General features: G+C 42.6%; 1 protein-coding gene across 1 annotated transcript in view; it reads right to left on the bottom strand.

Moving 5' to 3' along the window:
* ADAMTS16 (ADAM metallopeptidase with thrombospondin type 1 motif 16) overlaps window positions 1–14398 on the bottom strand; it is a 180989-nt gene that overhangs the window by 56482 nt on the left and 110109 nt on the right. Inside the window, exon 18 of the mRNA XM_001082662.5 lies at window positions 1122–1248. Coding sequence (XP_001082662.2) covers window positions 1122–1248 — 127 coding nt within the window. The remainder of the gene's footprint in view (window positions 1–1121; window positions 1249–14398) is intronic.

The raw sequence follows: 14398 nt of genomic DNA, 5'->3' as shown, positions 1-14398 counted from the left end.
CTTCTTGGATGCTGGACAAGAGCTTGGGGCCCACTGAGTGTGGGTACCAGAAAGGCTGGCCCTTTGCCCCCGCTGGTGGAGGGCAGCTGCCCCACACTACAGGGTCAGGGCTGACTGAGCGGCTAACACACCTCTGTCCATTGGGCTGTGGATGATGGAACTAAAAAAGCTAATTAGCACATTAACACCCACTCTGGGGATCTGGGGTCACGGGCACCCTTGCCTGGGTACCACTGTGTTCCTCTCCAGGCAACACGCCTGGTCTGGCTGCGGGCTTTACCTGGAGCTTGCTCCTGTGTCTTCAGAGCGACGAGCTGGATCCTGTACTCACTTGCTCACATGCTCCCTCCCACAAGGGGTTGAGTGCAGGAGGCCAAGTAGACAAGGCACCCCTGCTGGGAGTCCAGCAAAGAGCCTGAGAAAAATCTTGCATCAGTTTTCACAACCTTCTGTGACATGTCCCACATAAAGATGAAGAAAGTGAAGAACAGCGGGATGAAGGCCTTGCCCAGACGTGATAGCTCCTGACAGTGCAGTAGGACCATGGCTGCCTCAAGGGGGTCCTTCCCCACGTCCTGCCTTAGAGAACCCAAGCTTGGGTTTAGGAACTCCTAGGGGCAGTAGCAGTGAGGGTAGAGTAGGGTGACAAGAACCCTGACTTTCTGTGGCTCCAGCCCTCACAATTGTATGTTTGCAAGGCACTGAGGAATCCAGGGTCCATTCCCCACTGGCAGGCCTTTTGATGCGTTCTTCCAGCAAGTTTCATTCGGCAAGAAAAGCACACACTAGTGGACAGGCCAGCAGGCTAAGAGAGAATGCATCATTATCACCATAGCGTGTTATCACTCCTGCCAGCCTGCAACCAATGAAAGCACAAATACAACAAATAGGACGCCATTCTAAGAATGTCCACTTGCAGTCACAAGAATTTCCAGACCACTTCCCAACTAAACATACTCTCTAGGTCCCTTGTCCAGGAAGCTCTTGTCCCCTTTGCTTCTCCACTGTTATGAGTGACATGATGGCCATCAGCACTTCTCTGTCTACATCAGGAGCTATAAGACTCGCTGAGCACGTCTGCAACCTGGGAAACCTGCTTTGATGAACACGATGCTTCTTACCTGGGAGGACAGGCGGATACTTTGCAAGGCACCAGCCCCGTGACAGGTCGAGTCTTGGGATTGCAGAAAGATGTATTTACTTGAAACTTCAGGTCTCTGTAGCAGCCCTCTCTCACAGTCATCTGTCCTGTAGAGAAGGATGAAAAGTAGAATAAAGACTCACATGCATGCCCCACAGTAAAAGGTAGATGGTGAGCTAATAAAATCTCTTTTAAAAAATCTTAGCCACACTGGTATATCTTTGTGTTAATGACCAACTGGCCAACTATTAATATTCCACTTTTCTGACCTGTCTTCATAAGTTGTAATTAGTGAGTTTCATTCATTTTAAGATGTATATATTTTCCCTCCATATTTTTATTTTAACGTCTTTAAAGTCAACATTCGTTTTGCGATTGATGTCATCATACATTTGCTGAAGTGTACCTGCTTCTTTTCTACTCTTTCCATAGCTGAAAACACCATTGGATTTTCAGCAGAAACACCAATATTAAATATGCCTGTTCCACTTTTCCATTTGAGATGACAACAAGAAACAGTAATAAATCAGCAGGAAACACAGACAACAAAACAACAAGCAGTTTGTCACCAGAGAATTCAGAGAGCTAAATCTGAAAGGCTAACTTTAACAATCATGGCTTAGGTGTTGCATAGAAGGAAGTCGATGGAAATGCAAGTTTGTTTGATTCTCAGCCTCTATCTATTTAAGACTTTGTGAACATTCCTATATTTGTTCAATATTTCAATTAATTAAATTTATCTCAAAGGGACTTTAACTTAAGTGAGGTACCAGGAATAGTCAATTCATTGAGACAGAAAGTAGAATGATGGTTACCAGGATCTCAGAGGAGGGAGAATTGGGAGCTAATGTCTAATAGTCACAGAGTTTCCGTTTGAGAAGATGAAAAAATTCTGGAAATGATGCTGGTGATGGTTGTACATCAATGTGAATGTACTTAATAGTACTAAAATGTACATTCAAAAATGGTGAAAATAGCAAATTTTACATATATTTTGCCACAATAAAAAAGAGATACTTTGGGAAGCTGAGCTGGGTGGATCACAGGGTCAGGGGATAGAGGCCATCCTGACCAACTTGGTGAAACTCCATCTCTACTAAAAATACAAAAATTAGCTGGGCGTGGTAGCATGTGCCTATATTCCCAGCTACTCAGGGGTTTGAGGTAGGAGAATCGCTGGAACCAGGGAGTTGGAGGTTGCAGTGAGCCGAGATCGTGCCGCTCACTGTACTCCAGCCTGGCGGCAGAGCAAGACTCCGACCAAAAAAAAAAAAAAAAAAAAAAAAAAAAAAAAAAAAAAAATTACAGCTAAAAGACACTTTGAGGAATGATATTAAAGAGTGAATGCAGGACCAGGCATGGTGGCTCACACCTACAATCCCAGCACTTTGACAGGCTTAGGCACGTGAATCGCTTGAGTCCAGGAGTTTGAGACCAGCCCGGGCAATATGGCGAAACCCCATCTCTACAAAAAATACAAAGAATAGCCAGGCATGGTGGCATGCGCCTGTAGTCCCAGGTACTCAGGAGGCTGAGGGGAGGATCACGTGAGCCTGGAAGGCAGAAGCTGCAGTGAGCCGAAATGGCGCTTCACTGCACTCTAGCCTGGATGACAGAGGGAAACCCTGTCTCAAAAGAGTTAACGCAGTAGGGGAAAAAATAAATAGAACCAAACTAGTGTTGATTTAAAATTAACACAAAATATTTGGGAGGCCAAGGCGGGCGGATCACGAGGTCAGGAGATCGAGACCATCCTGGTTAACACAGTGAAACCCCATCTCTACTAAAAAATACAAAAAACTAGCCGGGCAAGGTGGCGGGCGCCTGTAGTCCCAGCTACTTGGGAGGCTGAGGCAGGAGAATGGCCTGAACCCGGGAGGCGGAGCTTGCAGTGAGCTGAGATCGTGCCACTGCATTCCAGCCTGGGCGACAGAGCGAGACTCTGTCTCCAAAAAAAATAAATAAATATAAATAAATAAATAAATAAATAAGCAAACACAAAATACATTCAGAACTAAAAGTGATTTTATCACTGCCTTTGGAAATACGGATGAAGGAGTCCTGCAGATTGGGCAGAACACCTGTTTTCACTCCTCTGCAGCCCAAGCCGTGTACAACTCAGATGGACTCAGACAACTCAGAGTTTGCTTATAAGGAAATACAACAAAGAGATTGTCTCCGAGGAGGAAAGGAGCAGACTGTAGACACCAGGCATGAAAATCTCTCATGCCAGTTCCACAGAAGTCAAACCCCTCCTGACTTAAAGAGAATTGAAAGTCTCTAAAATATACATTGAAAACAAGTTTGACATTTTGGCGTTGCTTAGTCAAAAGGAGTGGGGCCATTCAGAAGGGAAAGTCACACTCCACACATTATCAGTTTTCTCAAGTGTAAAGAGGAGGGCAGCTCTCCTAAGTTCTAAAGCAGGAGCCACTGTAGGAGCTCATGGGTCTAAGCCCCAAACCACCCATTTTTTGGGGTTTAGCCCTTTGAGCATTGATAAAGCAGAAAAAGAAGTTACATAGGACCCTCCTAGTTTTGTAAAACCAGTCATCTCTCTGCTAACTTGGCAGAATTATATATTTAACCCAGGTAAGTGCATGATGCCCCCTTAAGGTGAATTTTGCAATTATTTCTCTGATTTTAGTGATCTTTGATCGGGAATAGGTTATTTAAAAATGACTTTGATACATACTCTAAAAATGTAAGAAAATTATTTTAACATATTGAGCCTCTTGAAAGAGAATATTTCTATGAAAGAACAAGATTTAAACCGCTACAGACTAAAAGCAAGAGGACTAAGGAGGCATCCATTGAAGATGGACCTAAATCCCTTTGGGCAACAGAAAGACAATACAAGTAAATATTTCTAGTACTCTGGTAAGTTTGCAGTTTCAACATCTGTTCTAAAAGATCAATTTAGGAAAATCAAAGATGGATTTGGGATTGGCCTTTGATTGTCCAACATCCCCCCAGGCAGGTGTAGTGGAGGTGGGGGGAGGGAGCTGCTCAGGGCAGCCTTTGAAAGGGGACGACACGGTGGGGCGAGAGTAATGCTAAAAGAAAAGAAAAACTCAGGATTCCAATTCACTACGCCAAAAGGAAAAATCAAGCTGAAAACTGAGTCATGCAAAAAGCTGCCTTTCCTTTTGTTCCTAAAAAGAAAGCTGCAGATACAAGGTTAAACACCCCCACTGGTAGCTACCGCATGTTCACCTTATCTGGTGTACAGTGCCAATTTACTGAGTGAGATGACTACTCAGTTGACGATTCCCTGCCTGCCCCTTTTCCCTTGTGACCTGTTGATTCAGTAGTGGGACCATAACCTTACTCTTTCCCCTCCAGTCCACTTCTCCCCTTTAAATATTGAAGCTCTCAAAATAAATCATCTTTGGAGAAAGGCACAAACCACAGACTGTGTTTCTGGGATTCTGTCTTCCTTTCTTCTGGCCTATCCTTAATCTCGGCAAAATAAACTTCTAAATTGACTGAGATCTGTCTCAGATACTTTTTACAGTAAACAGGGTGGATTTCTAGAATTCTGATGCTCAGCTGCCTGAACCTCGATTCAACAGATGTGTCCTTGTGTTGGAGACGAGAGTAGAAGCGGAATCTGCAGAAGCCTGAGTGGTCACAGGATCCCGCTCCATCCGTGATGCTGGACAAGGCTCGGTTGCAGCTCAGGTGGGACTCAGCGGGTCAGAGACATGTGCAGGTGTGTACAGGATTCACAGAGGTTGTGCACGATGACCCAAATCGCTGCACAGTGGAAAGGATGTCCCAGAAACATATCACTGTCAGTGTCCCTGAGATAGTAGTGGACCAGCTCTGTGAGCCAACACGTCACGCTCAACACAGACACAGGTACAGAGGGGTGGGCAATGATGTGCCCCAAATGCCTCATAGTCAAGGCCTCATAACCACTTCCACCCTCAGGAGGGAAGAGCAGCACTCTGTTCTGGATCAGCTTCTGTTTTCCAGCAAATGAATGTCCTTTTAAAAATGGCATTTCCTTTTAAAAATATACATACACATGCACACATTCCTGCCACTCCCAGACTAAAAGCCCATTTTTTTTCTGTGTTTAAGCTCCGGACTTCCCAGCCTTGCCCTTCTAGCCCTGTGATGCTGTGACCCTGCCCTGCAAGCTCTTCTATGGTCCTCTGACTCCCCAGGGCCATCCACCTGCTGTTCTCTCCACCTGGGGTGCTGTGCTCTACCGCCATGCCTCTGGGCTTCCCCGGCAGGTTTCTTCTCATCCCTTTCAATCGAAGTCAAATACCCGCTTCTTTAGATTCCTTGGCTCACTGGTTCTCAAGCTTGAGTGGGTATCAGAGCACCCTGGAAGGGCTCATTCATTAAAACAAGGAGTGCCAGGCTCTGCTTCTAGATTTCAGCTGCAGCAGGTCTGTGGTTGGGTCTTAGAATTTGCATCTCTAACAAAGGCTCATTTGCTACTGCTGATACTGGACCAAGGACTACACTTTGAGAAGCATAAGTCTGCTCTGGGCAAACTTAGAAGCCACCATTGATTTCTATTTCAGTTTACCCCAATGTGATTAGTACACACAGCTCCTAAGACCCCTGGGATCTCTGGAATACGGAACTTTCAGTCCTCACACCCTGACCTCACCAACATCCAGAGAGGGCAAAGAGGCTTGAGACCTGGCTAATCACTGATGGCTGATGATTTAATCAATCATTCTGATGTCATTCAACCTCTTTAATGATGGAGTTCAGAGAGATTGGTAGTTGGTAAACACATCCACATGGTGGGGAGTAGCACATCCCAACTCTATGGGGTCAAAAGCCCCTGTGCTCGGGACCCTTCGAGACCTCAAGACCTATGTAACTCTTCGTCATTTGTAACCTTTGTAGTAAACCTATGATCGTAAATCAAGTGGCTTCTTGAGTTTTATGAGCCATTTTAGCAGATTAGCAAACCTGAAAGGGAAAGTTTAGCAGATTAGCAAACCTGAAGGGGAAAGCCTGTGGGAACCCCTGACTTTGTAGGCAAGTTGTGGGTACCCATGAGACCCAAGACTGGAAACTGGCATCTGAGAGGAGGACAGTCTTGGGGAATTGAGCTCTTACCCCTCTGGGGTCTGAGGCTAATTCCAGGTAGTCAGTATCAGAATTGAACTGAATTGTAGGACACCCAGCTAGCAGCATCTACAGAATTGGAGAACTGGTTGTTAGTGTGGAAAAACCCCACTGATTTGGTGTCAGAAGTGCTGTGAATAAAAACAGTTCATGTCCAGCTAGCTCAGCTTTATACACATTTGCCCTGAAAAAGGGTAGCAGTAACATCTTTTCCTTTCAAAGCATCCCAGTTGTTTGCATTACGTTGTAGTTTGCATTACGTTGCAGTTTGCATTACATCATTACATCCCTGTTTGCATTCCAGTAATGCATTACATGGTGACTCTAATTATAAGGTTCTGTTAACATTTGTGTGTCATCTGTTGGAACAGATTTCTCAGGGGCAGAGTGCATATGTTATTCATTGTTATAATTTCAGTAGTAAGCATGGATTTGTTTGTCACTTCACTTAGTAAGTAGTTTTTGAGTAAATTCTGTTATATTCATTAACTTCTAAGCTTGGACAAGTTACTAGTGGATTAACTAATACTTATTCCCCCAAACATCATCAAAATGGGGTATATTCTTTTCTTTATATATTACTTAAGGGCAAACTGGGGCACAATTTCGATGACTGACTCATGTATCAATGCTGAGATGCAATTTGAAGATGTTTAATGAACCCACTTTCCACTCGCTAACTAGGGCTGAGAGACTATTAAATTAGAAGAAGAAACAAATGTTTGTTTTAAAATGTTCTGCAGAAAATCTTACAGACTTCCTTAAGTGTAATAGTTATGATGATCCAATTTAAATAAGAAACATACTGAATAATGATACTATTTTTCTAAAACTGTTAGAGGTCTAATGAATACAGGTGAAAATTAATCTGTTCCTCTACGTACACTTACTTTTCAAGTTTAAAGTCCATTTTTAAATTCTTAACCAAACTCTTATGGCTTTTAAGGAGGTGTGATTCTATAAATAATGGCTTCAGTTTGGTTTCCTGTTTTGAAATTAAAAACATGTGAAATTCAAACCTTTTGTTCAAGTCTGAATAAAGAATCATGCCTTTATGATCATTGATGATTCTATGCAAGGTACAGTCTCTTAACAAAGCAAATAAGGAATCTGTTTTGCTTTGAAATAGAAACAGAAGTTGACTTTATTCATGGCCTTATATTTTTTTCTTATTGGAGACATTTGTTTGGCTTCACTCTTGAACTGCCTCAGTGTGGGCAAAGTCCCAGGTCCAAGTCCCAGAACTTTTACCTGTTAATTGGATAACAGGGAAGTCTGGATCTAGTAAGTCATGTGATAATTTAGTAACAATGTAGTAAAAAAAATTTAAAACTCAATGAAAAACACTGTGTTTGTCCAATGTATGTGCAAGTTTTGCCTCAGCCAGTTATTTTTTAGCTGTGACTTTAGAAACCTTTTGTTTTCCTTAATGAGACTTTACTAGCATTTTAGGCAACAACATTCCTTGTTATGTAGCACAGCAGTGCATATTGCAAGACTTTTAGCAACCCTGGATCCTGCCCACTAAATGTCAGTAGCATCCCTCTCCCAATTATCATGACAACTAAAATCTGTCACGGGTTTCCAAATGCTCCTTATGAGGGACAGTAGAAGCTTCAGTTGAGAACACTGATGGATGACAAGCACATAAGGTAAGTATATAATTAGGAAATAAAAGAGGAATGTAAAGTGTTCCTTTGAAAGTTTTAGCAATTAATAGAAATAGAGCAAAAAGAAGAGCAGGTAGCAGGTTCCAAAAAAACTTACTTAAGAAAATGATGAAAATGCTACAAAAGATAATCCATGGAATGTAGCTAAAGCAGTATTCAGAGGACAATTCATGGCCTTAAATACTTATGTCAATATATGAATAAGAATAAAAATAAGTGAATCAAATATTTTTAATTAGGATGTTAGAAATAAAGGATAGCCCAAGAAAGCAGAAAGAGGGATCTGATATAGAAACAAAAGTCAATATATTAGAAACAGAAGTCAATATGTTGAACATAATAACATACAACTTTGCATACCTTCTTCTTTCGCACTCTCCTCTGTATCACAGGTTCTAAAAATCAGGAGTACATTTTCTAACTCTCTTATCTGTGAAGCTTTCAGTTAGATCCCACCAATCAGAGGCACTAGCATGAGATTTGGAAGGTGAAAGAGAGTGAGAAGCCACATGCTCCCATCTTTGGAAGCAGTGGATGTAAGGATAGGTTTTGGCAGATGCAAAGGTCTGTGGCCATCTTCAAACCTTCCCTGGGAATCACTTGCTCCAGTGCTGGATTACCTGTAATCATCACCATTGATCTCTAAAAGTTTCTGCAACTTTCTGGCTTTTCAAAATCCAGAGTAACTCTGAGAGCTACAGATGTCTGGCCTTTACTCCTTCAATCTTTCTATTTTGTAAACAACCAATCCTCTGTATTAATTAACTTCTTGCTTGAAATACCTGGAAATGTTTCTATTTTCTTGGTGAAACTGTCACTGATTCATTGACTTCATGAAGAAAATAAATAGTAAGCACCAATATGCTAGATAAGAAATGAGAATAAGAAAATATTTACATGTAGAAGAAATGAAAATAATCTAATGGGATACTACTTCCAAATATATAAAATTAAAATTTAAATTATACATTTAAAAATATGGTTTTCTTAATTAGAAAAACTAACTCCAGAAGGGATAAACAATCTAAGTAGTCCAATTACCACACATAATAATATAAAAGCTTACCAAAGATCTAACTCCTTCAAAAAGCAACTGATTCAGCTGCTTCAAATATATTTTACCAAATGCTAGGAGATAGTTAACACCAAAGCTATTAAATTGTTCCAGAGCATAAAAAATATGAAAGCTTTCTAGCATTTATAGAAATGAATGTAGTATATTTTAGCACACAAAAGAAAACTACAGCTCAATAATACTTAGGAATATTAATGTGAAAAATACCAAATAAATTAAGAGAAGGCAAGATCAAATAGCATATTAGAAAGAAATAAATCATCAGATAATGATTCACAGCAGGAATGTAAGGATGGTTCAATGTCAAGAAAATATGTTAATATATTTCACCATTTAATGAATTAAAGGACAAACATAAACTCCATAAATGTAATAAAGTTCAGCATTTCATAAATTTACCCTCTATTTTTGATAAAAATATTAATGAAACAGACAACAGATGGATATTTACTCACATCACTGTATCTGAATATTTGTATGAGTTTGTGTGTTTATGTGTGTATGTAGGTACTTGTATGTTCATTTAAACCTAGAAGCTAGCATTATGGGAAACACTAGAAATATTACTATTAAAGTCAGAAATAAAAAAAATTAACTATTATTAGTTAAAATTATTTTGGAGATGCTGGCTGACACAATTTGACAAAATATAAAGAATATAAGGAGTATGAAAGTTATGACAAGGGGAAAGCTTATGTGGTATGATTATGTATCTAGGAAGTTCAAGAGATAGGTGTTAAGATGGATCTGATAACTGATTATTGGAAGTGGGGAAAAGAAAGGACTAGAAACAGGGAGAGCGAGGTGAATGATCAGAGATTCTTGGGTAACTTGAAAAAAATCAAACCTGACTGTAAAAAGTCCAGAGAAGTATCTGAGGTAACTGGGAAACTGACCCCTGTTGCCAAGAAGGTGTGAATTCACTACAATGGGGCAAACCAAGCAAAGGTGCCCTTCAGGCCACCGTAGGTGTAGGACTGACAAAACAGAGATAGAGGCAGAGATTCATGCAAAAAGACACAAGCCCCTTCCTGGGTAGTGATGGTGGGGAAAAGCATTTGATAAGCCATCACTCTAAGGGAGAATACAAAGAAAGGAGGGCCCTGATCTTGTTAGACATCTGCATTCATGGAAATAAATAGGTCTTGGAAATCCAGAGGAAAGAAGTTTCAAGGGAGCAGTGGCCAGCTGTCGAAGGCTGCAGGGAGGCCAGCGAGGAAGTGCTGAGGAAGAGCCTATGGATGTGGTGACCAGGTGGGGTCTGGATTGAATGATCCTCGAAGATGATGTGGATTGCAGAGATGAAACTGAGGCACTGGGGATGAGTTGGTGGTCCCTTGGTGGGAACGCAAGCAGGAAGTACAGATTGCACTGATGAAAACCTTGTGAGAGGAAAATAAATCTTGGGACTTCAAAATTACTAAGCTAAAGGGAAAAGTCAAGCTGGGAACTGCTTAGGGCAAACCTGCCTCCCCTTCCGTTAAAGTCATCCCTCTGAGGCTCACCTGAGACAAACGCATATCTGATTGCTTCCTCACCCCTATTGTTTATGTAAAAATGCAGAACTGCTGAGCCAGACTTAATAGTGTATTCAGTGGAAGGCTGATCAAGGACTCTAAAGAAAGCAGCCTGTTGTCTTTTATCTACTTGTAATCTGGAAGCCCCCACTTTGGGTTGTCCCGCCTTACTGGACTGTACCAATGTACGTTACACATACTGATTGATGTCTCATGTCTCCCTAAAAATGTACAAAAGTAAACTGCACTACCAACTACCTTGGACACATGTCTCAGGACTTTCTGAAGCTGTGTCATAGCAGTGTCCTTAATCTTGGCAAAACAAACTTTCTAAATTAACCAAGACCTGTCTCAGATATTTTGCATTCACAAGCTTCACATTGAAAAGCAAAGAAGGAAGAAGAGGAGTAGGAGAAAGAAGAGTTTACGATTATGGAGGCCTGAGCACATTTAAGAAAAAGGAATGGTTGGGAAGGAGAGGGAAGAATGACATTGAATGAAAAAAAGGGTATATTTGATGATAAGAATTGTGGATAATGGGATGAAGAGCACCAGTGGAGAATTTCATTTAGAGAGGAGAAGCATCCCCTCTGGGGCAAAAAGAAATGACAAGATGAGTAACAGAGGACCCTTGAGAGAAGGTGGTGGGAGCAAACTGATGCTTACATGTGGCACGGCCTTCCCTGCATAGGGGAACGGAAAGTGCCTGGTGTACACGCAGAGACCTAGGCTGATGGAGACAAAAACATATGGAACCTATTGCAGCATATTCCATCATAGGTTTGGCTTTCAATTTGCTTCTGAGGGTAAAGTGTTGACTTTAATCCTTAAAGATCAGTAGGGTTTGGGATTCTGTTAACAGAAATTGTTTTCCTCTTTTTCCAAAATTACCATGATTAAAGTCATATTGCGGGGGTGGGGGGGCAGTCTGCTAATGATCCTCAGGCTTGCTTCCTGGGAGTTCTCCAGGGAAGCCTTTGTCTTCAGTTTTCTCCCCCATGCACTAAGGCATCTCCACTCACCTTTCAAAGGTCATAAAGGCTGGCCTTTCCCTATCCCAATGCCTGAGCGACAATCTTTTGATTGCCACTTTAAAATTAACTGCTGCATTCAGTGGAGTTATTGTTTTTCCTTAAAATGCAGCTTTTCCCCCAGAGAAATCATTTTCTCCTTGTGACTTCTGAATGCCAGAGATTCCAGCAATCTCTCTGGGGGCTCCCTGGAGTACAAGCCAGGAACTGGTGAGTGTCCTTTGCATATAATGTGTTTGGAAAGAAGTCCCCTGGTGAAAACACAATGGAAAGCGACTTTCCTGTGCATCCTAGACACTGAGACATAGTATTAAAAGCACCGACTACTTGGCCTCATGCCCAGGGCTTTTGATTCAGCAGGTCTGGGCTAGAGGCCCAAGAATCTGCATTTCTTAGGAGTTCCCAAGTGATGCTGATGCTGCTGGCCTGGGGTCCTATGATTCAGAGAGCATCTCAGTCACTCTTCCACAAGATTTCTTACACAGTGATCTTACCCTGGCAGGCACCCAGGTTCATGAAAGTGAAATCAGAATCTTCAGAACTCAATCTCTTTTCAGTCTCTGTGCCATAGAATTAAAAATTTCTGTGTGTGTGTCACACGCACACGTATTTGTAGTCAGGACTTTCCCAAGAGAAAAGGTTTTAGCCTTTTAGAAACCACCCCATTTGAAACACTCTCCATAAAAGTGAAGCCAATGTTTGTAATTTCTAAGGAACTTTCTTTAGAGTATGGAAGCATTATTTGTTTATAGTCTGTTGAAAGTAGGAATAACACTTGGATATATTAATAATTGCTCAAGAATGTGAGCTGCCACATTAGAATTGGGTTGTTCATGCTCATATCTAAGGAGAAACTCTCTGCAAATGAAGGATACAGATGACATAGTGACATAGAAAAAGCCAATCACTAGACCCCTCCTGAAGGGAAGGTATGCATTTGCAGAGCTGTGCATGGAGGGACAGACGGGTTGGGTGCACTAAGATGCTTAACAGTGATGTCTTTCAAGGAGGGGTGTCTCAGGAATGATTTGTGTTCTTTACTTTACATTTATTTATGACACTTGTAATGAAAAACATGCCCAAAACTTGCAAATTTCAGCCTTCATGAAGGTGGATATCCTGTCTTGCTGACACCCTGGGCAGGCTTGGCTCAAGGACACTGGGGAGGAGGCCCCGACTGCTCTGAACTTTCCTATCTGCCTGCACTCTCTCTGTCCACCACTACTCTAGCCTCTTCTTCCCCTGACTCCCCAGAGGGTTCTGCATCCAAAGAGGCCTAAGGGGTGAATGGAGGGAGGAAGGAGCCAGGGGCTACCGGGTAGCTGACATTTGGTTTTACTTTGATTCATCTTATATATTGCTGACTGACCAGACCACAGAACTGGAGAGGCCTTAGAGGCCTCTTTAAAACACACATCTCTGCCTGTCCAGGAGTGAACATGTGCACGCACGCACGCACGCGCGCACACACACACACACACAGAAGAGGCAGACAGGGTGATGAACCAGTTGAAGTACCTTTCTCAGCAGAAGGCAGAATAGAAGTTAGTCCCAAACACCACCCTCTCCACCACACCATCCATCACACCAGGGTCCTGCTCCTGGATCCTGGACCCTGTCAGGGATCACACAGGTGTCACATGGTTGGGTTACTAAAGAGTAGGTTTGAGTTACGCTTAATCCAGCGCTATTGGGAAACACATGAGATCAGAAGGTCTTTGCTTGACTGGAGAACCTGAAGTCGTAGGCTGGTCAGGGACATTCAGATTTCTTCTTCCATATCTTTGATTTTGTCCCTTATTTTCTGCATGGCTCCTATCAGACCAGCTCCCCTATAGGATTTCTCCCTAAATCCTCTCTCAAACTCTTGCTTTTCTGTTGTCAGTTTGATATGAACAGGAGGCAGGGAAATACTGGGTAGAAGAGGGCAGGGTCCCTGGTAAGGGTTCCACCCTCAAGCCTGGACCCACAGCACAAAGTGAGAACTCTCCCTGTTTTCTTGCAAGAATGTTGCCTTTTGGCTTCACCTTGCCCCCTGTCTTGTGCCCATAAGAACCCCAAACCTCAGACTCAGTGGACACACACATACACAGAAGCGAGAAGCATCTGAACATCGAGAGGAGAAAAGTAGCAGGACATTGGAGACTATGGTTGGAGAGGAGTTCAGTCAGGGATGGTTGGAGAGGAGTTTGGCTGGGGACAGCCAGATTCTAGGGGAAGATTATCTTCCCACTCCATCCCCTTTCCAGTTCCCTTTCCTGCTGAGAGTCACTTCCACCACTCAGTAAAGTCCTCCACGTTCACCACCCTTCGATTTATTCCTGTGACCTGATTATTCCTGGACGCTGGACAAGAACTCAGGCGCCAAGAGGGCAGGGTGTAAAAGGCTGTCACCTGACCCTTCACTGAGCTGGTTAATACTTAGCAGTCTACAAATGCTAAAAGAGCACTGATTGTAACACAGGCCCTCTGGGGCTCCAGGAGTCTCAGACACCCCTTCCTGGATGGCAGAGCTACGAGAGTATTGTAACACACTTGGATGCTACTACAGGGCCCGGGCAAAGCCTGCTTCCACCACACAGGAGCCACCAGCCAGTTCCAACGTTCATTCACTCTGGTTCCTACATCCATCTGCTTGTGTGCTCCTTCTCATAAGGGATTGAGCACAGTGACTGAGTAAATAAGTCACCCCCTTCCCGGGTCTCATGCAGGGAGTCAAGGGCACTTTCTCCTCTCATATTCAGAACACTGTGCCAATCCATGTTTCCATTCTCCAGTAACAAGACATCTATTTCCTACCTATCCACCTCCCATGTAGGAAAAACTACAAGAGCTAAACCTAAGCAAAAGAAACTACACTC

This window comes from Macaca mulatta, chromosome 6 (genome assembly GCF_049350105.2).
Source record: "Macaca mulatta isolate MMU2019108-1 chromosome 6, T2T-MMU8v2.0, whole genome shotgun sequence".
NCBI lineage: Eukaryota > Metazoa > Chordata > Mammalia > Primates > Cercopithecidae > Macaca > Macaca mulatta.
This window is presented reverse-complemented; position numbering and strand designations above follow the sequence as displayed.